The following is a 23,487-nucleotide window of genomic DNA, read 5'->3' as shown; positions in this document are numbered from 1 at the left end:
CGGCTCTCATACACGCCCGGCGTTACGTAGTCTGAATGCACCCTAAGGGTGCATTCACACTGAGTAAACGCTAGCTTATTTTGTAGAGTAAAATTACACTTGTAAATTTTGCTATCCCATTGACTTCAATGATATTTTTTTACAAGTGTAAAAATACGCCTGTAAAAAATACGCCTGTAAAAATACGCCTGTAAAATGTCATTGAAGTCAATGGGATAGCAAAATTTACAAGTGTAATTTTACTCTACAAAATAAGCTAGCGTTTACTCAGTGTGAATGCACCCTAATGGTGTATGCTGCAGGGACTCCTTCCATCATAATGGTGTATTCTGCAGTGACTCTTTCTATCATAATGGTGTATTCTGTTGTTCTCACCTGGATTTGCTTCTTTCCTATTGATTCCATCTGAAGATAGAATTCGATAGTGATTGTTAATGGGGTTTCAGTTGACACTGTATTAAGGAGCCGACTGACAACTGCGGCGATCACTGGAGGACTAGAACCAGGTACTGGACAGATTAAGGCGGCGGCGGTGGCACACAGAGATAATCCGGTGATCTGGGCAATTTCACCAGTTGGAGAGAATTCAACATTTTCTGAATAACTAAAGCAGCCGCTCTGCCTATAAGGTGAATAAATCCTGTTATATACAGTCATTGCAGATTATAGGCAGCTCATCCATCTGATAGGTTACTGTCACCAGGACCAGCATATCACCCCAGCCCTGCAGATAGATAGGTTACTGTCACCGGAACCAGCATATCACCCCAGTCCTGCAGATAGATAGGTTAGTATCACCAGAACCAGCATATCACCCCAGCCCTGCATATAGATAGGTTACTGTCACCAGGACCAGCATATCACCCCAGCCCTGCAGATAGATAGGTTACTGTCACCGGAACCAGCATATCACCCCAGTCCTGCAGATAGATAGGTTACTGTCACCGGAACCAGCATATCACCCCAGTCCTGCAGATAGATAGGTTAGTATCACCAGAACCAGCATATCACCCCAGTCCTGCAGATAGATAGGTTACTGTCACCAGACCCAGCATATCACCCCAGCCCTGCAGATAGATAGGTTAGTATCACCAGAACCAGCATATCACCCCAGCCCTGCAGATAGATAGGTTACTGTCACCAGAACCAGCATATCACCCCAGCCCTGCATATAGATAGGTTACTGTCACCAGGACCAGCATATCACCCCAGCCCTGCAGATAGATAGGTTACTGTCACCGGAACCAGCATATCACCCCAGTCCTGCAGATAGATAGGTTAGTATCACCAGAACCAGCATATCACCCCAGCCCTGCAGATAGATAGGTTACTGTCACCAGACCCAGCATATCACCCCAGCCCTGCAGATAGATAGGTTAGTATCACCAGAACCAGCATATCACCCCAGTCCTGCAGATAGATAGGTTACTGTCACCAGAACCAGCATATCACCCCAGCCCTGCAGATAGATAGGTTACTGTCACCAGAACCAGCATATCACCCCAGCCCTGCAGATAGATAGGTTACTGTCACCAGAACCAGCATATCACCCCAGCCCTGCAGATAGATAGGTTACTGTCACCAGACCCAGCATATCACCCCAGCCCTGCAGATAGATAGGTTACTGTCACCAGAACCAGCATATCACCCCAGCCCTGCAGATAGATAGGTTACTGTCACCAGACCCAGCATATCACCCCAGCCCTGCAGATAGATAGGTTAGTATCACCAGAACCAGCATATCACCCCAGTCCTGCAGATAGATAGGTTACTGTCACCAGAACAAGCATATCACCCCAGCCCTGCAGATAGATAGGTTACTGTCACCGGAACCAGCATATCACCCCAGCCCTGCAGATAGATAGGTTACTGTCACCGGAACCAGCATATCACCCCAGCCCTGCAGATAGATAGGTTACTGTCACCGGAACCAGCATATCACCCCAGCCCTGCAGATAGATAGGTTAGTATCACCAGAACCAGCATATCACCCCAGTCCTGCAGATAGATAGGTTACTGTCACCAGACCCAGCATATCACCCCAGCCCTGCAGATAGATAGGTTACTGTCACCAGACCCAGCATATCACCCCAGCCCTGCAGATAGATAGGTTACTGTCACCAGACCCAGCATATCACCCCAGCCCTGCAGATAGATAGGTTACTGTCACCAGACCCAGCATATCACCCCAGCCCTGCAGATAGATAGGTTAGTATCACCAGAACCAGCATATCACCCCAGTCCTGCAGATAGATAGGTTACTGTCACCAGAACCAGCATATCACCCCAGCCCTGCAGATAGATAGGTTACTGTCACCAGAACCAGCATATCACCCCAGCCCTGCAGATAGATAGGTTACTGTCACCAGAACAAGCATATCACCCCAGCCCTGCAGATAGATAGGTTACTGTCACCAGAACCAGCATATCACCCCAGCCCTGCAGATAGATAGGTTACTGTCACCGGAACCAGCATATCACCCCAGCCCTGCAGATAGGTTATAGTCACCAGAACCAGCATATCACCCCAGCCCTGCAGATAGATAGGTTACTGTCACCGGAACCAGCATATCACCCCAGCCCTGCAGATAGATAGGTTAGTATCACCAGAACCAGCATATCACCCCAGTCCTGCAGATAGATAGGTTACTGTCACCAGAACCAGCATATCACCCCAGCCCTGCAGATAGATAGGTTACTGTCACCAGAACCAGCATATCATCCCAGCCCTGCAGATAGATAGGTTACTGTCACCAGACCCAGCATATCACCCCAGTCCTGCAGATAGATAGGTTACTGTCACCAGACCCAGCATATCACCCCAGCCCTGCAGATAGATAGGTTACTGTCACCAGAACCAGCATATCACCCCAGCCCTGCAGATAGATAGGTTACTGCCACCTGAATCAAACTGTGTTTCCCCCTTGTGAATTGGTGTCTCTATTACAGAAACATCGCTGTTTTTTGTCGTATACAAATGAGATCTTTGAGGCTACTATGGCGCTGCCATTACTCCATAGAGCTCCTTTCATATGACCGGGGTGATATGCCGGGCTCTGGTCACATACTCCCTTTTAGCGCCAGTGTTGGACCGAGCAGTCGGCCATGGTACATATGACATCATCGCTCACCGTCTGACTAGGGCAGATGTCACTGGTATGGAGGAGCTGTCTACAACATGAAGCTTTAAAAACATGTTAGAAAACCTTTTCAAATCTTCTACGACAACCAATATGGCGGCCATGGCCGACCCCACAGAAACAGCGGAATCCAGCTTTTCTACAGGCCAAATCTACTTAGTTATACATTATCCGGCCCCATTCACATCAGGCTTTTTATCCCATTTGTTTCGCCTATAGCCGTCTGTTTTCATAGAGATAAGGATCGGCTTCTGTCTATAATTTTGGCTGTAGCGCACCTTACATTTGTGTCCTTGCACAATAACAGATCAGTAACATGCCTCGTTATTCTCCAGAGCCGCGCTCACAGATTATTCTATATATGAGGTTGCACTTTATGATGTATAGACACATTTATCACATTATGTAATAGATTCCAGTCTGACCTGGAGCCTAATGACGTATGGCCCATAGCTCCGCTCTGTCCCGGGTCACGTGCGGGGGCCTGAGAACATCACTTTGTTCCTTTTAGTGACATTACAAGTCATCAGTCTCGGTTTCTCCGCCCTCAGATACAGGATTATATATGGGATAAGTGATGGACTCGGTCTCAGAAGCCAAATATTTTTTTTTGGGGAAACCTTGTGTTACTGAGTTTTTGAATACGCCTTTAACCCCTTCCTGTCACAACCATTTTTCGTTTACTCCATGCCTTCCAAACCCCATCACTTTTTTATTTTTCCATTCCCAGAGCCCTATGAGGGCTTAGTTTTTGTGGGACAAATTGTACCTTGTAATGGTTCCATTTAATATTCTGTATGATGAACTGAGAAGCTGGAAAACAATATATGGATGTAAGATGTGAGATAAGGGTTAAGGGGGATGCAACTGGCACCCCTCAGATGATCGGAAGCCAAGCTGCAGTACCCCAGCATGGCCACTATGTACTGTATGGAGCTGTCTGCTTTTGACTCCATGCACTGTGCAGCCATAGCAGCTAATTGGGGGGTGCTGGGTGTTGGACCCCCTATCTTATATTGACCACCTGACCTAAGGTCATCCTAATCCTATATGGATATTGCCCCGGCCGTCCAGTCCTGTCGGACATCTCTTCTTTCTCTCGCACAATGTGTTGTTTTCTTCCTATGTCATCCACTTGTACTCCTGACCTCTTGGACCTGGATCCAGGGAGTGCCTGGTAATAGACAAGAGATAGCTGCGGATCTATAGAAACTGGAGTATACAAATTACAGGGGTTACCTGATGAGTAAAATCTTCTGGTTTTACAAAATGCTCAAAATGGGTTAAAACAAACTTGTTGATGGTTTCCAGGTACCGTCAGTGTCCTTTATGGTTGTAGACGACTGAGTGTTTTCATTGACTCTTGTGAATGAGACGCATTAAGGGAAATCAAGGGAGATTCCAAAAAGATTAACTCACCTTGAAAATGACAAATAGGATCTCTTAGTGTCCCAGCCCTGAGCGTAAACAATAGGAGAGGTCCCAAGTTGGGCTCAATAGGTGTTGACAGTTTCAGGATTTTTAGATAGTGATACCAGGCATGTTATAGCATTGGAGAAACATGGCAATATCTCAGGCAGCTGATACCAGGCTAAGAACATCAGGGAACCATATAGGTGGCCGCTAACCTATCACAAGGACGTGGCAACAGGATCAGAACCAGACCACAACTAATGGACACCAGGTTTGGAATAGTATCGCCCCAACATGGCACCGGGATCTGAACCATAGCTATGGCCATTGAGAAATATGAGCTCTTCCAATATGGCGCAGGCTCAGGAGATGAGCCCACGCCATACACAACAGGTGTCAGCTGTGTTATACAGCCCAGAACTGCCAGAAACTTCTGTGATCGGAGATAACACTGATCTCTGTGAGATTAGAGAGAGAAAACGTGAGCCGTCACTAGTGGTGTCCTGTAACATGTGGATGGAGCTTGGACATATAAAGTTATCCTGAGATGGCATCATATCACGTGGGGTAATGTGGGAGCGGGGACAGAGGAAGGTTACATTTTGGGGATTCTAATTATAGTACGGAAGGGTTTACGTTAGGACATTGTGATCGGCCTGTCTGATAAGATGCGTCTTTAGTTTCCGCTTGAAGCTGTAGAAATTAGGAGTTAATCTGATTGCCCGGGGTAGAGCATTCCAGAGAAGTGGTGCAGCTCGGGAGAAGTCTTGTATACGAGCGTGGGAGGTTCTGACCCATGGACTCAAGTCTACGAGAAATGGAGCCAAACATGGATGACAATCGAAGGCGAAGAACAGACCGGACACAAACACAATGGAATGTTTTTATTGGATTACAATGGGGCTAATTCGTGAGCAGATTTCTTGGCTACTCTGTAGCTGAAGACCAAGATTTCTACAGTAGATATCCTTGGCAAATCTATCAGTGGAACCTCCTTGGTGTGTGAACAAAGCCTTATAATAACCAGTATTGGGGAACAATTTCCAAGGCGTCGTCATCCATAGTATGGCCATAAGACTAGCACCCCTGTGGTTCAAGTGGGCCAAACCTAGATACCCATGGAACCCTATGGTGATTTGGTTTGTCTCATTTGGGTCATGGGGGGGTCCAGGTCCCTAACTAGCACTAGTCCTGTATTGTACCTGCTTGTCAGGGGTATGTCACACAATGGCAGCAGCAGCCAGTCTACAAGCACAGCTTATTAATAGACCACCCCAGACAAACAAGACCAGGCCCCCTCCCTCACTATCCCCCATCCAGAATGGGACACCTCGCCTCAGGTAATATGGCCGAGAGAAAGTGACACAGCAAATCATGTGATTAGCCCTTATCCCCGCCTCCTTCTCAGAATCCACCAATCGGTGTGAAGAAGGAGGAGGTGACGTCAGCAGCCCCATGACTGCTTGTCACTTCCGCTGGGGAGAGAAGGGTTGGCAGGGAGGAAGCGGAGAGAGCAGCCTCAGCAGAAGCAGCGGGCCGGGCGGAGACCAGGAGCGGCCCGGCACAGCATCGCACACAGCTCGGCATCTACTCACCGTGGGTAAGAGGGGCGGCTGGGCCTGGGAGAGTGACGGGTGACATGGCAGCGGGCGGAGGGAGGGGAGGCCGCATCCTGGTGTACGACCCCCCGGGGAGGCCTGGGTGATGCGGGAGGCCCTGGGCGGGGAGACCCCGGCTATAGAGCCGTCCGTGACAGCCGCAGTGAGCCGTGCCGGGCCCGCACCTCCCCCGCTATCCCCGGCCTCTCCTCAGAGATCCCCGCCCTGTCACTGCCCAGTGTCCTGCAGCTGCCCCCCCACTGACTGCAGGCGGAGAATCCCACCCAATACTGCCCATAGAGCGCGACACCGGGCCCGGGCCATAGCGGATCAGCTGTACAATCCCGATCACATGTCTGATAGACAATCACTGATATCCCATCGTGCTCCGGGGGAGGGGGGTCACAGGGAGGAGCCTGCTCTAGTGCTCACTACTGCCCCCCTCTGACTACTGTAATCTGTGGAGTGACTACAGCTCTGAGAACAGGAACCATTGTCACTAGTCAGGAGCAGTCAGCTGTGGCTTTAGTACTGGCCCCCCCTGTATAATAATATCACTATAGTACTGCCCCCTATATATACAGTAATATTACTGTAGTACTGGCCCCTATATAAAATAAAATGTCACTATAGTACTGGCCCCTATATACAATAATACTATAGTACTGCCCCCTATATACAGTAATATTACTATAGTACTGGACCCCCATGTACAATATATCACTATAATACTGTCACCTGTATATAATATTACTATAGTACCAGCCTCCATGTATGTTAATATTACTGTAATGCCTCCCCCATGTACAACAATAAAATTATAATACTGCCCCCTATGTACAATAATATTAGTTTCGTACTGCCCCCCCACATACTATAGTATTATTGTAGTACTTTCCCCCCTATGTACAATATTACTATAGTGCCGTCCCCTATATACATTAATATCAAGATAATACTGCCACCATGTACAATAATATAACTATAGTTGTAGCGCCATATGTACGGTAATATTACCATAGCAGTGTTCCCCGTGTACTCCCCTCCTAGGTACAATAATATTACTATAACATGGTGTTCAGTGGTTAGCACTGCAGCGCTGGAGTCCTGGGTTCAAATCCTGCCAAGAATAACATCTGCCAGGAGTTTGTATGTTCTCCCTGTGTTGGCGTGGATTTCCTCCCATTCTACAAAGACATACTGATAGGGGAAAAAAAATTTACATTGTGATCCCGATATCATAGATCCCTATACGGGGCTCACAATCTACAAAAAAAATAAAATATTACTATAATACTGCCCCCTATATAAAAGAATGAGTAGTGCCTCTATGTACAACAATATTATAATACCTTCCCCCTCCCATAAACCATATTATTATTATAATACCGCCCCCCCATGGACCATAATATTACTCTAATACTGCCCTCTGTGTACAAGTATATTACTGCAATGCTGTGACTGTTTCCTGTATTTGCTTTCACTTTCACTACCTCCTTCTTCTTCATTCCTTGCACAATGTCTTGCTTGGCCACATTAGTGCGGTACATCTAGTGGTAGTTGGATGGCGGTGACTCCGCAGTTTTCCCCTGTTGTGGGGCAGTGACTTGTGTCGGTTACTGTCGGGTGTATCAGTTGCAGGTGTATTGTATATGGCAGGGTCCACGCTCACTCTTTCCACGCTGCACCTCTTGCTCTGATGGGTATGTGCGACATGGCGGCACACTTACCCTGAGTTTTTGGTTTTATTCTTATTGTCTGGCCATGAAGCCGCATATGGCGCCTATTGATTGGACACACTGGTTCCGGTGCTGGGAGGGGGTGCAAAGTAGGACCCCTCTCTAAAATCATCTGCCTGAGTCTCTCCCCCTTTCATTCTTCCCTTCTATTATATTTATATGTTGCTTCTTTTATCTTTTGTCCCCCCTCCCCCGGTCCATTGTTTAATTTTCCTTTCTCTTCCTTGTATTTTATTCGGCCATCCCTTTATCGCAGGGCGGCCATGTTTGTTGTTTTCATCCTTAGTAAGATATTGATAGGGAAGGGGTTAATCGGTGTTCCGCAGCAGCCGCCATTATCGCGCTTTGTTCCCTCCATCACCTCGTCCTTCCTCTTCCATACTTCCCTTTTTTTTTTTTTTATATATAAACGTGTTTGTTAGAAGGGGCCCCTCAGGTCTGATGGCAGTGTCCTGCAGCGGGGACAGATGTAGTGTACAGGTCAGCCTGCAGCGCCACCACAGGACAAGTAAAGTATTACACAGTACCCATTGTACTCATGAATGTGCTGGGTCCTCCGGAGAGAGGGGGGCGCTCTATGGAGCTGCTCTCGGCTTCAACAGATGGTTAAAAGTCCACAAAGAGGTGTCCAAGGATCGGGAAGCCTTGGCGTAGTCAGTAAGCGTAATGGGGATTGTGGATTGTGAGCCCCGTATAGGGATATATGATATCGGGATCACAATGTACATTTTTCCCCTATCAGTCTGTCTTTTGTAGAAGGGGAGGAAATCCACGCAAACACGGGGAGAACATACAAACTCCTGTGCAAGGAGTTCCTGGCAGGATTCAAACCCAGGACTCCAGTGCTGCAAGGCTGCAATGCTAACCACTGAGCCACCGTGTTACTCCTAGAGTCGTGCGGCTTGTCATACACCAGGCGGCTCTTCTGCTGGTCGTGTGGATATGGAGTACGCCTGTAGGTCTGTTTACAGGACAGCCAATCACTGGTCTCATTGGGCACCTTCGCAGTCAGTGATTGGCTGCCGCGAGCAGCTGAGATTCGGAAGTTGCTGCTTTCCACAGTCCCTTTCTGAAATAATCTGTGCTGCTGTGGTGTCTCCACTTCCTCTCGGGCGCTGATTCTCCAGCCATGTTTCGGTATCGGGACATCTGTCAGTTGTTCCTCTAATTCAGCTGTTCTGAGACTACAACTCCCAGCATGCCCTGACTGCTCTGTCTCCTCTGTATGCATGCTGGGAGTTGTAGTGCCACAACATGTAGAGGCTGCCGATCCCTGCTCCGGGTTGTGGTGACTGTTCACATTATTATTCTTGTGATCTCACGCCCGGTGTGATGTGACGTTACAGAATGTGCCCCGGTCTGTTGGTGAATGTCACACATCCTGACACACCGCCATTGTGTAACGTGCCGCCTGCTAATTGCCGTGTTGTTGTGACATTCCTGACCGCGGCCCGGACGGGTTTGTCTGTTCCTCGTCCATCACACGTGACAGAAACCAGGAAGGATCCGACATGGAGTGTAATAAGTAGTATGGCCAATGGTGACCAATCACAGCGCAGCTTTCATTTCCCTGCCAAAGGACCAATAGGGTCATTGTATACACAGGCATGATGGTTGGCCCAGGTCATTTGGCCCCTTCTTGGTGCTAGTTGGGTATAGATCTTCAGCTGATCTGTAAGGGTCCAACCTCCAGGACCCTCCACGGCAGCCGCGCTCTCTTAAATTCGCTTTATGGGCCACAAGACGACCCTTGACATGACCCGTTTGCAGCTCTGTCCCATTCAAGTGAATTGGGCTGAGCCGTGTTACCAAGCACAGCCACTATAGGGCGCTGTCTTTGGTAAATATTAGTCAGCACTCGCTGTGGTGGTTCCAGGTGTTGGCCCCCGCTAGTCATTAATGGAAGGCCCATTGTAAAGATGGGTCATCAATTATTAAAGGCTTTTCAGGGGTTAATGTCCCGTCCCAGCCAGTTTTCTCTATCCTCAAGGAAAGGAAGAACAAAGGGACATAGTCTTACTGCACAGTGGGGGACGGCCCGCCATATGCCCTATTGGCAGGATACATGTACACTGGTGGCAGAGCGAGTGTAGCCTTCATCTTAGTCTTGGAGTCTATCGGATTTTGGGCAATGAAGTTGGTAACTTGGCAGCAGGTCGTAAATCGAGGGCTCGGGTGCAGCAGATGGAGCGGAGCTGCAGGGAACATTTGTCAGTGGTGCCGGGTGTGCACAGTACGTGACTGGAGACATTGACTTCCATAGGAGGCGTCCTCCGGTGTCGCAGCGGCGGCGGTCCTCACTGCGGGGTCTCCCTGCTTGCTTGCTGCAGGCTTCCATGCTGGATCACTCAGTCTTTGTTCACACGTGCTGTCCCCTCCCTTGTGACTCAGGCAGCTGATTTACCACATGATTCTCCATACACTAATTAAGGCTTGGGGTTTTAGAGGCTGAAGCTGGCTGACGGGGTTAACCCTTCCAGAGCCGTCACATGATCTGTGTGTAGCGAGATGGTTCTCGATTTATGTTTGGCGCTATCGCATCACTTTGACCCTGAAGTCTCGCTGTGATTGGATCTCAGGATTTCCCAAACTCTTGTGGATTTTTTTTTTTTTTTTGTTTAACATCATGTGACTATGATGGCGTCGCCCGTGTGCATTTAGGATGTGTCGGATCTTCTGTATCCTGACCTATGTGTCTGCCAATCATCGCACCATAGTGGCGGCGGCATGGCCTCTCGTGTGTACGTGGTGCAGATGCAGCAGGCCCTGTCGTGTGTATGTGGTGCAGATGCAGCAGGTCCTCTCGTGTGTATGTGGTGCAGATGCAGCAGGTCCTCTCATGTGTATGTGGTGCAGATGCAGCAGGTCCTCTCGTGTGTATGTGGTGCAGATGCAGCGGGCTCTCTCGTGTGTATGTGGTGCAGATGCAGCAGGTCCTCTCGTGTGTATGTGGTGCAGATGCAGCAGGTCCTCTCGTGTGTATGTGGTGCAGATGCAGCAGGTCCTCTCATGTGTATGTGGTGCAGATGCAGCGGGCTCTCTCGTGTGTATGTGGTGCAGATGCAGCAGGTCCTCTCGTGTGTATGTGGTGCAGATGCAGCAGGTCCTCTCATGTGTATGTGGTGCAGATGCAGCAGGTCCTCTCGTGTGTATGTGGTGCAGATGCAGCAGGTCCTCTCATGTGTATGTGGTGCAGATGCAGCGGGCCCTCTCGTGTGTATGTGGTGCAGATGCATCAGGCCCTCTTGTGTGTATGTGGTGCAGATGCAGCAGGTCCTCTTGTGTGTAGGTGGTGCAGATGCAGCAGGTCCTGTAGCGCCTAGTACTGAGCAGCCCCTCTTTAGCTTTATACTTGGGGCTTTTTGCTGCAGGCTTGGGTCCTGTTATAGGCTTTGGGGAGATGACGGGTGACTTCTACCTCCCATCACCCACGTCTTGATCTTTCATGGTTCTCCTTACACCATATCCTTGCAGTGATCTTCAGTTACTTGCTGTCTCCTTACTTGACCCGTGTGATGTTGTTCCGCCTGTAATCTATTGGTTTTGCCTGGATTATTTGCTGTTGGAGCCACAACAAGACTCAGATGTCGGGAGATGAGATGATAACCAGGCTAATAAAGGGAAGCTGTGACTGGAGACTTAAAGGGGCACATACGCCCCCTGGTGGGACTATGAGTGCGTTGATGGTCAGTAAGAATACATTGGGTCTGGGTAGCCATGATCTTAATGCTGCGGCAGGAACGTGACGTGTATCGGAAGCTTCTAGTTCTCCATTCTGCGACATCCACTCAAGAAACTGCAGCAAAATGTGCAAAAAAAAAAAGCAGCGTTTCTGCAAAGTGCGGCCTCTACCTAATGGGACTTGTATATTGGGGAAGGTCTAACACCTGGGACCCCACTGATCAGCTGCTTGGAGAGGCTGCAGCCTTTTCTTTGCACCAGTGACATCACGTTCAGTGGTCACATGATCAAGCAACAACTCTGTCCCATTCAAGAATATTGAACCCAGCCCCTACAATATTAGAGAGCGGAGCTTGGTATACAGTGAAGGGGCGGCAGTGCTCACCCGACTGCTGCGGCCGATTCAAGCAGCTGCTTCTCTGGGGTCCTGGATTTCAGACTCCGATCACATGTTCATGGCCAAGTCCTGGACTGCCCCTTTAAGATGACAATACTCTGCGAGCTTAACACATACCCTTGCAGGATTGTTTGCTTCAGTGTATCAGAGCAGGTGACAGTATCACATAAGAGTCAATCCAGAAGAGTGTCCAGGCCTGAAACGGCAAAACCGAAATCCTAAAATATGTCGTACAAGGTTCTAGGACTTTGTTGTAAAGGGGTTTCCAGGCTTATTAATTGATGACCTATCCTTAGCCTTAGGTGTCAGTCTAGACAATGCTCTGTGAGCTGAACACATCTCTCTGTATTAGGGCACAGTGACTAAGTGTTATTGGCCTAAAACTTGGAACCTCCCTTTAACCACTGACACAATTGTCTCTAGGTGTGTGTATATATATATTTATATATATATATATATATATATATATATATACACAGTATATAGCCCTCGGCGGGATGTCTACCTTGGGATATTCATGAGCGAGTCACTTATGTGAATAATGGAGGAAGTGATTCTAGTGAGCGAACGTAACGATCCTGAACACAGAGTGCGGCCATACACAGACAGCTGCAGGGCGGTCGCTTCACTATAACCGGGGGCCTTACAGTGACTGCACCAGCAGAATAGTGAGCGCAGCTCTGGAGTATAATACAGGATAAGTAATGTATGTACACAGTGACTGTACCAGCAGAATAGTGAGCGCAGCTCTGGAGTATAATACAGGATAAGTAATGTAATGTATGCACACAGTGACTGCACCAGCAGAATAGTGAGCGCAGCTCTGGAGTATAATACAGGATAAGTAATGTAATGTATGTACACAGTGACTGCACCAGCAGAATAGTGAGCGCAGCTCTGGAGCATAATACAGGATAAGTAATGTAATGTATGTACACAGTGACTGTACCAGCAGAATAGTGAGCGCAGCTCTGGAGTATAATACAGGATAAGTAATGTAATGTATGTACACAGTGACTGCACCAGCAGAATAGTGAGCGCAGCTCTGGAGCATAATACAGGATAAGTAATGTAATGTATGTACACAGTGACTGTACCAGCAGAATAGTGAGCGCAGCTCTGGAGTATAATACAGGATAAGTAATGTAATGTATGTACACAGTGACTGTACCAGCAGAATAGTGAGCGCAGCTCTGGAGTATAATACAGGATAAGTAATGTAATGTATGTACACAGTGACTGCACCAGCAGAATAGTGAGCGCAGCTCTGGAGCATAATACAGGATAAGTAATGTAATGTATGTACACAGTGACTGTACCAGCAGAATAGTGAGCGCAGCTCTGGAGTATAATACAGGATAAGTAATGTAATGTATGTACACAGTGACCGCACCAGCAGAATAGTGAGCGCAGCTCTGGAGTATAATACAGGATAAGTAATGTAATGTATGTACACAGTGACTGCACCAGCAGAATAGTGAGTGCAGCTCTGGAGTATAATACAGGATAAGTAATGTAATATAAGTACACAGTGACTGTACCAGCAGAATAGTGAGCGCAGCTCTGGAGTATAATACAGGGTAAGTAATGTAATGTATGTACACAGTGACTGTACCAGCAGAATAGTGAGCGCAGCTCTGGAGTATAATACAGGATAAGTAATGTAATGTATGTACACAGTGACTGCACCAGCAGAATAGTGAGCGCAGCTCTGGGGTATAATACAGGATAAGTAATGTAATGTTTGTACACAGTGACTGCACCAGCAGAATAGTGAGCGCAGCTCTGGAGTATAATACAGGATAAGTAATGTAATGTTTGTACACAGTGACTGCACCAGCAGAATAGTGAGTGCAGCTCTGGAGTATAATACAGGATAAGTAATGTAATGTATGTACACAGTGACTGCACCAGCAGAATAGTGAGCGCAGCTCTGGAGTATAATACAGGATAAGTAATGTAATGTATGTACACAGTGACTGTACCAGCAGTATAGTGAGCGCAGCTCTGGAGTATAATACAGGATAAGTAATGTAATGTATGTACACAGTGACTGCACCAGCAGAATAGTGAGCGCAGCTCTGGAGCATAATACAGGATAAGTAATGTAATGTATGTATACAGTGACTGCACCAGCAGAATAGTGAGCGCAGCTCTGGAGTATAATACAGGATAAGTAATGTATGTATACAGTGACTGTACCAGCAGGGTATATACTCATCTCACACCATATCCATGTATACATCACATGACTGTCCTCTGTGGCCTACACTATATATTTATGGTTTTCTATGTAGTAAAGTTCACTTTCTTTCCCCTTATTTCGGGTGAGTCATGAGCACGCGCCTCTTGGCACTGAGCAGTGATACAGATGGGCCGGCTTTGCCCCGGTGTCTTTCCTTACATTCCTCTGTCAGATCTTCTTGTCAGGTGACTGTGTCGTTCGGCTCTGCTACATGATCCGGTTGTTTACTCTGCTGTTCGGTGACGTGTTGGGTCTCCTACAATGTGGGGAGGGATTTTGGGCAGTTCTTAGTGATGTTGTTCATTCCCTTGGCATTTTCTGATGGTTTTCTGTAACCTGAATCTTGTCTTGCTTTCTGCCCCTCTCGCGCAGCCGCTGCGCTTGTCACTATGTCGGTGTAGGTGAGCGCTCCAGCCCGGGCTCGGACGTCTTTTCTGCTGCGTCATTCTCTGGCCCTTGTCATAAGTTCATTACAAGTGTTCTTGAAATCTCTTGCCCAATACTTGACTCTCCTGCCGTAACTTCCAAGAAGTGTTGTAGAGCGTCCTGTGTCAGGAATGGGATTGAGCGGGTGTTACTGGCTTGTGCAGTTCTTAAAGGGCCACAAACCCTGAATCCGTATTTGATCTCCTTTCTGATTCCCGTTGATGGCCGGCAGTCTGTACCTTGTGCATTTATTCTCCTTTCCCTCTGGTGCACTGGGGTGAGAGGTTTTATGATACACGGCCTTCCACTGTCAGAAAGGAGGAGATGGACCCTGTCCTGTCATGGCTTCTGTGCACAAGAGCAGTTTTGTTGCGCGGCCTACGAGCCTTTAGTTACACTTCTGCTAATATCAGACGGATACTCAGAACTGATCCAGAACTTCTGGCTGACGGATTTGTGATGGGATATTTAGGATTTGCGTATTGGGGGTCGCCTATATAATGGCGGCGGCAGTGTTGTGCACTATAGATGGTGTCTCATTTATACAACATTGTAACGCTCTTTTGTGGCTAAAGATGGCGCCGAGGTGCAGCCCCTTATACTGATACCAGCTGCAATACTGGGCACTGCCTATGGACCACAGAGGTGCTGTTTTTGCAGCCCCATTGCCATTTTGCACCAGGTTTGCCTGTCAGCCGCTGCGTTGCCCGTTCATGTCACAGCTGGCCGCCTCCATAAGAGTCTTGTTGTTTGCCCCGGCCCTTGTTGCGTTCCGGCCGACATTCCTGTAGTGCAGGTGAGACAGATTAACCCCTCGCACATTCCCGCGCGCTGCAGCTTTTGATGCTTTGAACCTTAGTAATTATTCCTTCACCATTCCTTAAGGCACAGCCCTTTAATTCCGTTCCCATGCCCTGTCATTGCCGGGTGGGGGGAGGGCAGTGTGAGTTAGCAGCCGACACTGACTGGCAGCCGGACCATAAATCGGTAGCAAAATGCTGATGGAATAAAGCGCAGACCATCTTCTCCTTCAGCAGTTTTGCAAAGTGAATGTAAATTTACCGAGCGCAGAACTTCCCCTTCATGTCCTTGGCTTGTCCATTTTTCCTGCTGCCTTGGCCTGCAGTACTGCTGGTCTCCTGAGTGTGTGGTGGCGCTGTATACCATCTACGTCCTACCTTCATTCCCTTGTGGGGAGGCATGCTGTATAGTAGGGATCATGGCTCTTCTCTCGTCACCTGGTCACATGGGCAGCGCCGCTGTTTACGGATCCTGTCACTGGTTATATCGGTGACATCGCGCGTTATTACCTGTACCTGACACCGCAGCTCCTCCTGTCACGAGCTGATGTTTATCTCCACCATATACTTGCTTTTTTTTGTGCCGTTTGATGCTGCTGGTTCAGGTCTCATTACAGCAGATCCTCCCAATATCCGTAAACCCCTACTTAAATACTCTGTGCCGCTGCAATATGTACTCCTTTCAGCAGATGTCTGTCTGATCTCCACGTATCATGTTGCTACAGCAATGTCCTCCCTAACAATCTGTGTAGACGTTCACTGCTTGCTACAGGCTTGGCGCGTTTCTCCTGAAATACTTTGTGCTGCTGTGGTACATGATTGCTTTTGCCCTCTTGCGTCATGTCTCTTCCCTTGCCACATGCTGCCTTCGTCCCGCCGATGTCATCACATGCGTTGACAGGTCACTGGGGTGTTCAGTCGTCTCCCGGTCCCGTCACCATTGTTCTATGTCCACTTAAATATATCCTCTTAAAGGGACGGTGGGTGACCCCCTTCATTAGACATGCTGTCGTATTGGTGGCGTGTTCAGGATCTCATTGAATTAACCTCCTTAAAGGGATTTTCTCAGTATTGACATGAAGGAGATGAGTGTCTGACGGCTGAGACCCCCACCATTCACAAGAACGGGGTCCCCTGGGCGGCATATACATGTCCATACGCTTCTATGTGACGGTCTGTACTTGGTTGTCTGTTGTGGGGGTCAGACATGGGACTTTACTACCCCCTTTATAAGATTGCAGCGGGTCCCAGTGCTCTTACCCCTTATAGTGCGGACATCCCTCCTTGTGTAGCAGTGGCTCATCCTCCTCCTGTCACTCCTGAGTAATCTCTTTCCTTTCCTTCCATACAGTTCTTTTTCGGAAAGATGACGTCCAGGAAGAAAGTGCTCCTGAAGGTTATCATCCTGGGGGATTCTGGGTAAGAACAGCGACGTGTACTGATGGGGTTAATCGTAATGTGCAATGTCTCCTAGAGAGCCCTGGAGGGCTGAGATGTGCCGGACCCATGGGCAAATGTCAAGAACTTTTTGCAAATTTCTTTAGCTATGAACGTTGTTGTTGCAGCCTCGGCCACATCCCATAGATGTTCACTGACTCTCCGCTTCTGTTTAGGGTCGGGAAGACTTCGCTCATGAACCAGTATGTCAACAAGAAGTTCACTAATCAGTACAAGGCCACAATCGGGGCGGACTTTCTGACCAAGGAGGTGATGGTGGACGACCGGTTGGTCACAATGCAGGTAGGAGCCTTTACTTAATACACCGCTTCAGATTTTGGTCCGAAATAAACCGATTTTTAAAGGGAAAACAGATGAGACACTATATTGGTGTATATATATATATATATATATATATATATATATATATATATATATATATATTATATATATAGTCCTATGAAAAAGTTTGGGCACCCCTATTAATCTTAATCATTTTTAGTTCTAAATATTTTGGTATTTGCAGCAGCCATTTCAGTTTGATATATCTAATAACTGATGGACACAGTAATATTTCAGGATTGAAATGAGGTTTATTGTACTAACAGAAAATGTGCAATATGCATTAAACCAAAATTTGACCGGTGCAAAAGTATGGGCACCTCAACAGAAAAGTGACATTAATATTTAGTAGATCCTCCTTTTGCAAAGATAACAGCCTCTAGTCGCTTCCTGTAGCTTTTAATCAGTTCCTGGATCCTGGATAAAGGTATTTTGGACAAACCATTCAAGTCCAGTTAAGTTAGATGGTCGCCGAGCATGGACAGCCCGCTTCAAATCATCCCACAGATGTTCAATGATATTCAGGTCTGGGGACTGGGATGGCCATTCCAGAACATTGTAATTGTTCCTCTGCATGAACGCCTGAGGATTTGGAGCGGTGTTTTGGATCATTGTCTTGCTGAAATATCCATCCCCGGCGTAACTTCAACTTCGTCACTGATTCTTGAACATTATTCTCAAGAATCTGCTGATACTGAGTGGAATCCATGCGACCCTCAACTTTAACAAGATTCCCGATGCCGGCATTGGCCACACAGCCCCAAAGCATGATGGAACCTCCACCAAATTTTACAGTGGGTAGCATGTGTTTTTCTTGGAATGCTGTTTCTTTTTGGACGCCATGCATAACGCCTTTTTTTTATAACCAAACAACTCAATTTTTGTTTCCAAAATGAAGCTGCCTTGTCCAAATGTGCTTTTTCATACCTCAGGCAACTCTATTTGTGGCGTACGTGCAGAAACGGCTTCTTTCTCATCACTCTCCCATACAGCTTCTGATTGTGCAAAGTGCGCTGTATAGTTGACCGATGCACAGTGACACCATCTGCAGAAAGATGATGCTGCAGCTCTTTGGAGGTGGTCTGTGGATTGTCCTTGACTGTTCTCACCATTCTTCTTCTTCTCTGCCTTTCTGATATTTTTCTTGGCCTGCCACTTCTGGGCTTAACAAGAACTGTCCCTGTGGTCTTCCATCTCCTTACTATGTTCCTCACAGTGGAAACTGACAGGTTAAATCTCTGAGACAACGTTTTGTATCCTTCCCCTGAACAACTATGTTGAACAATCTTTGTTTTCAGATCATTTGAGAGCGGGCTGTCCATGCTCGGCGACCATCAAACTTAACTGAACTTGAATTGTTTTGTAGAAAGAAATGGTCCAAAATACCTTCATCCGGGATCCAGGAACTGATTAAAAGCTACAGGAAGCGACTAGAGGCTGTTATCTTTGCAAAAGGAGGATCTACTAAATATTAATGTCACTTTTCTGTTGAGGTGCCCATATTTTTGCACCGGTCAAATTTTGGTTTAATGCATATTGCGCATTTTCTGTTAGTACAATAAACCTCATTTCAATCCTGAAATATTACTGTGTCCATCAGTTATTAGATATATCAAACTGAAATGGCTGCTGCAAACACCAAAATATTTAGAACTAAAAATGATTAAGATTAATAGGGGTGCCCAAACTTTTTCATAGGACTGTGTGTGTGTGTATATATATATATATATATATGTATATATAGGTATATCGCTGCCTGTGTCCAGCTGGTGGGGCCTGACATTCTTAGAGGCATTGCAGAAGAAGATTGCAGCTGAGCCCCATTCACTCAAATGGGACTGAGCGGCTACTGTGCCACATGACTGCCACTATACAATGGACAGTGCTTGGTAGTCCAGGGAAGAAGCGGCACCGCTTGCATGAGGACAGCTGGTTGAAGAAGTGGCAAATTGGTGGGATCCCGACCCCCAGGACTCTCACCAGTCTCCTATTAAAGGTCATCAGTATCAGTTGATCTTGTCCATGTCGCTCCATTTTCTACACTGACTCGGCTTTGTACAAGGCTCCGGTATACGGCGGTCGGTTCCCAGTCACTTCAGTGCCTGAGCCGGTAACAAGTCATTCGCCCCTGCGCCGCCTCCTCTGCCCATCTGGCGCCGCTTCTCCTTTCATGCATCCTGATGAGATGTATTTTTGCTAATTCCTAAAATACTCTCATGCGAGATTGACTTCTGTACGTTTTCTGTAATCGAGTATTGTGCTTGTCTCTATGGAAACTGTTCCTAAAGAAAAGACGAGTCACATGACGGTGACTGAGCAGAGAGTCGCCGTCGCCGCCGTCTTCTGCTGCCATCGGCGGTTTTGCTCCATTGAGTGTCGGCTATTGATCTTGGGGTAAATATAGGCAGAGCCGACATAAGTCAGCAACTCGACAGACAGCCGCCTATGGAGGAATACGAGGTAGAATATCCCGCGTCAGTATCCACATCCCGTAAATGTTTGTCTTGCAGATATGGGACACGGCCGGCCAGGAGCGGTTCCAGTCTCTCGGGGTGGCCTTCTATCGAGGGGCCGACTGCTGCGTCCTGGTCTTCGATGTCACCGCTCCTAACACTTTTAAAACCCTGGATAGTTGGAGAGATGAATTCCTCATCCAGGCCAGTCCTCGCGATCCTGAAAACTTTCCATTTGTTGTGCTGGGAAACAAGATAGACCTTGAAAACAGACAAGTAAGAGGCTCCCCCTTGTGGCGGGGGTGATAGTAGTGCACCTATAATATATATAGTACACACTGTAATGCACAACCCCCATCGTGTCTCCCGTCCTATCATCCTTCTCTCTGTATATTCCACAGGTCACCACAAAGCGGGCACAGGTTTGGTGTCATAGCAAAAATAACATCCCTTACTTCGAAACCAGCGCTAAGGAGGCGATAAACGTGGAGCAGGCTTTTCAGACAATTGCACGGAACGCACTTAAACAGGTAACGGATGAATGGCGGCGCTCGGGTCTAGTAATGTGCACGTCCACCTACTGAGCCGGGACACGGTGGTCACCGCCGGACAATAGAAATGGCGTTCTGTCCTGCTTGTCAGGAAGGAGCAGAGACTGTGCAGTAGGGGGCAGTATAGCGGTATGAGGAAGGAAGTGAGGAGACAGAGGGTACCACATGGAAATAATAATAAACCCTGGGCAAGCTGGCAGCGTCCGGTGCTCTCCTGCATCCTCTGGGGCCACCACTTAGGCCTGTGACTGGGCGTCATGCCCCATGTGACCCCTGAGGCCCAATTATAGGCCTCTGATCACGGGGTGCATGATGTCAGTCAGAGGCCTGAAGAAAATACTGGGGGACTGATAGATGTCACAAGGATGCCCAGGAGACGTGAATATAACTATTATTACTCTCCTCCCCTTATAGTCTAGGGTAGGGGTAGGAACCTTCGGCTCTCCTGCTGCTGTGAAACTACAACTCCCAGCATGCTCCATTCACTTCCATGGGAGTCCCAAGAACAGCAGAGCAAGTATGCATGCTGGGAGTTGTAGTCTTGCAACAGCTGGAGAGCCGTACGTTCCCTATCCCGGATTCTAGGGTAAGAGGACGCCCCAGAGTATAATGGAGTTTCATCAGTAGCAAATCTGAGAGTTTTGGAAAATTCAGGTTGAATTGAGTTCTATCCAAATCTGAGACTCCTGAATGCAGTGAGCGCCCTCTAGTGGTGATGACCGGTCGCCGTCATGTTCCGTCATTTAACCCTTCCATCCTCCCTTCCAGGAAACAGAGGTCGAGCTGTACAACGAATTTCCAGAGCCCATTAAACTGGACAAGAACGACCGGGCCAAGGCGTCTGCGGAGAGCTGCAGCTGCTGAGAGGAGAAGGTGAACCCGGAGTCCTTCACTAACAGATATCACACTTAGGCCTTCGAACACGAGCCCCTCCCCCCCTCCTGCCCAGAGTGTAAAGGATAAATATTAATCGCCTGCACCCTCTCCAGCTCCCAGGCACCGGTCCAAGCGGAAACAGACACCTGTATTATAAGCAAAACACGTCGTCGTCATCATCATCATCACCCCACCCCCTCCCACCCTGTGGACTTAACGTGCCCATGCCGGCTTAACCCCTCGCCTTGCCAAGCGGCCTGCAACAAACGGTGTTGCGGGCCTCTTCGGGGGCGCCAAGCGGTTAACGCGAGATCTATCCGATACTGTTTTGTTTGAGCGTAACTTAATTTCTGTGTCTTGTGGAGAGACGGATTGTTTTTTTTCTGTTTGTTCTTTTTACAGGTTTTTTTTTTCCTTTTTTGTGTGTATAATTAACCTCTATACGACCTGACGCTAAATAAAACCTTTTAATTGTTGCGCGTCCCACCGAAGGCTCTCGCCAGGAAGGCCGCCTATCCTGTCCTCCCTTGCCAGCGCCCGCTCAGTCTCTGAGTCTCGTATCTGTTTATCGCTTATTACTTTTAACTAATCCGAACTTTTTACAGAATCCATTTATTATGTAATGCTTCCTTAGAGCAGAAAGTCAGAATCTTATAGTACATGTTAATATATGCAACCGATTAAATGTATAAATTTAGTGTAAGAATATTATTTGTTTCTTTTGATTTAAGTATTGAAGCGCAGGTAAAGGATATTCGGACGCCTCCTTACACGTTGCGAACGTTAAGACACGGCTTTTGTAGGAGCGAGTTCTGGTGTTCTTCATCTTGCTACGCACAGCGGGGGCAGCGGCATCAATAGTCAGCCAATACGGTTTCAGTGCGAGCTAGAGACCGCCCCTGAGGATCCGGGCATGCAGTTGATAGGCTGGATGTTGACTCCGCCTCTGCTGTAGTCAGTGGGTACAGTTTTGTCAGACTGCTACTTGTACATTTCACCACCCAGGCTTGTGTATAGCTCCGTGACCGCAGTTGGGTCTGTAACGATGATGTGAATATTGGACTTTATGGTTAAGTGCAGGTATTATGACGTCATCTTAGCCTTTCTTTCTCCTCTTTTTATATAATCTTACCATGTCTGCAGGGGACACTTTGCGATGCTCAGATCTGGGGGAGTAGATTTCCCCAAATATCTTGTAGAGTTTGGGTGCTATTCCCAATCTGGGGTGTAATATATATATGTTTCATTCCCTCCACCGGCAGGTAACGTGTAGTGTTAGAAGCCCCTCCCCTCTCCCTCAGCCCCTCCCCCGCGCAGCGGATCCGAATCTTGTTGATATAAAACCTCCTTGGCAGTTTAGCTACCCTGATGTCTCTGTTTTCTTGAGTTTGTAGCTTTGCTCCCATCTAGCACCTTCTTTTTTTTGTGTTTTATTTCTATTTTTACTTGATTTTTTTTTTTTATTTGTTTTTCTCTTCCATGCAGTCTACATTCTCTGGTGTAGGCTGGGTTCTTCTGTAAAGATGAAAATGATGCCAATAAACTTAACAAGAAAAGATGGTGGTGTGTGTCTGTCCTCTGTCCATCACTTACAGTATCACATCTGCGGCTTCTACTCTACTCACAGCCAAAGCTGCAATAAATTGTGGAATCTACTGAATGTTCATGCTGCAGAGCATCGCACCTCTTCGCTGTCCTCTGGTCGCTCATCATTTCAACAAGGCTTTCACTGCTGCGGCACGTACATGCAGAACTGAACTACTTACACTGTATGTGTCCACCACTAGGTGGCACTCGCTGCACACAGGTCTATGCACCTTCTTGTTCAATACAGATGCTTTGAGCTCCCCCTAGTGGCGGACACATGTCTACTAAACCAGAAGAATTGTCCTGCAATGCCAAACATTACCACTATACAATGTGTGGCACTGTGCTAGGGAAGTGGTGACGAGGCTGCAGTGATCGATGTCATAGGCCTGGACAACCCCTCAGGATAGGTCATCAATAACTATGGTGGTCCAACTTCCAGCACCCCCTACCCAAGTAGATGGGCTGCTTGGTAATCTCATAGGCATCACTCACAAAGTGAATTGAGCTGCAATACTAAGCACCTTGTATAGTGGCTGTGCTTGCTAGTGCAGCTCAGTCCTATTCCTTTGCCTGGCACTGAGCTGTCATGTGACCAATGAATAAGACATCACTGGGCATTGAAGCAAGAGTGCTGCAGCCTCATCAAACAGCTGATCAGCAGGGGCGTTGGGTCTCCACTAATCTGGTGTTAATTCACTTAGTGTGGGCCTCATGCACCATGGCAGGGTCGGGTGAGACTTGCCCTATATTCTGAGACTTCCCGGACCTAATGATAACCCCCCTTTTTTTCTTTATAACT

The 23,487-nt window shown here is 47.6% G+C and overlaps 1 protein-coding gene across 1 annotated transcript; it reads left to right on the top strand.

Annotated features, from left to right (window-relative positions):
- The first annotated feature begins 6,022 nt into the window (after positions 1–6,022).
- RAB7A (RAB7A, member RAS oncogene family) lies at positions 6,023–22,656 on the top strand. Its single transcript, XM_075287177.1, has 6 exons — positions 6,023–6,153; positions 16,791–16,858; positions 17,053–17,179; positions 19,729–19,947; positions 20,073–20,201; positions 20,991–22,656. The coding sequence occupies exons 2-6, from the start codon at positions 16,806–16,808 to the stop codon at positions 21,084–21,086; spliced, it is 624 nt and encodes a 207-aa protein (XP_075143278.1). The 5' UTR covers positions 6,023–6,153; positions 16,791–16,805; the 3' UTR covers positions 21,087–22,656.
- The last annotated feature ends 831 nt before the right edge of the window (positions 22,657–23,487 follow it).

This window comes from Leptodactylus fuscus, chromosome 9 (genome assembly GCF_031893055.1).
Source record: "Leptodactylus fuscus isolate aLepFus1 chromosome 9, aLepFus1.hap2, whole genome shotgun sequence".
Taxonomy (NCBI): Eukaryota; Metazoa; Chordata; class Amphibia; order Anura; family Leptodactylidae; genus Leptodactylus; species Leptodactylus fuscus.
This window is presented reverse-complemented; position numbering and strand designations above follow the sequence as displayed.

What these genes read in the sequence shown, in the direction of transcription:
- RAB7A (XM_075287177.1), top strand. Translation starts at nt 16,806, where the DNA reads ATGACGTCCAGGAAGAAAGTGCTCCTGAAGGTTATCATCCTGGGGGAT. An exon ending in ATCATCCTGGGGGATTCTGG is followed by an intron (nt 16,859 to 17,052) that starts GTAAGAACAGCG and finishes GCTTCTGTTTAG; the next exon opens with GGTCGGGAAGACTTCGCTCA. An exon ending in TAGACCTTGAAAACAGACAA is followed by an intron (nt 19,948 to 20,072) that starts GTAAGAGGCTCC and finishes TATATTCCACAG; the next exon opens with GTCACCACAAAGCGGGCACA.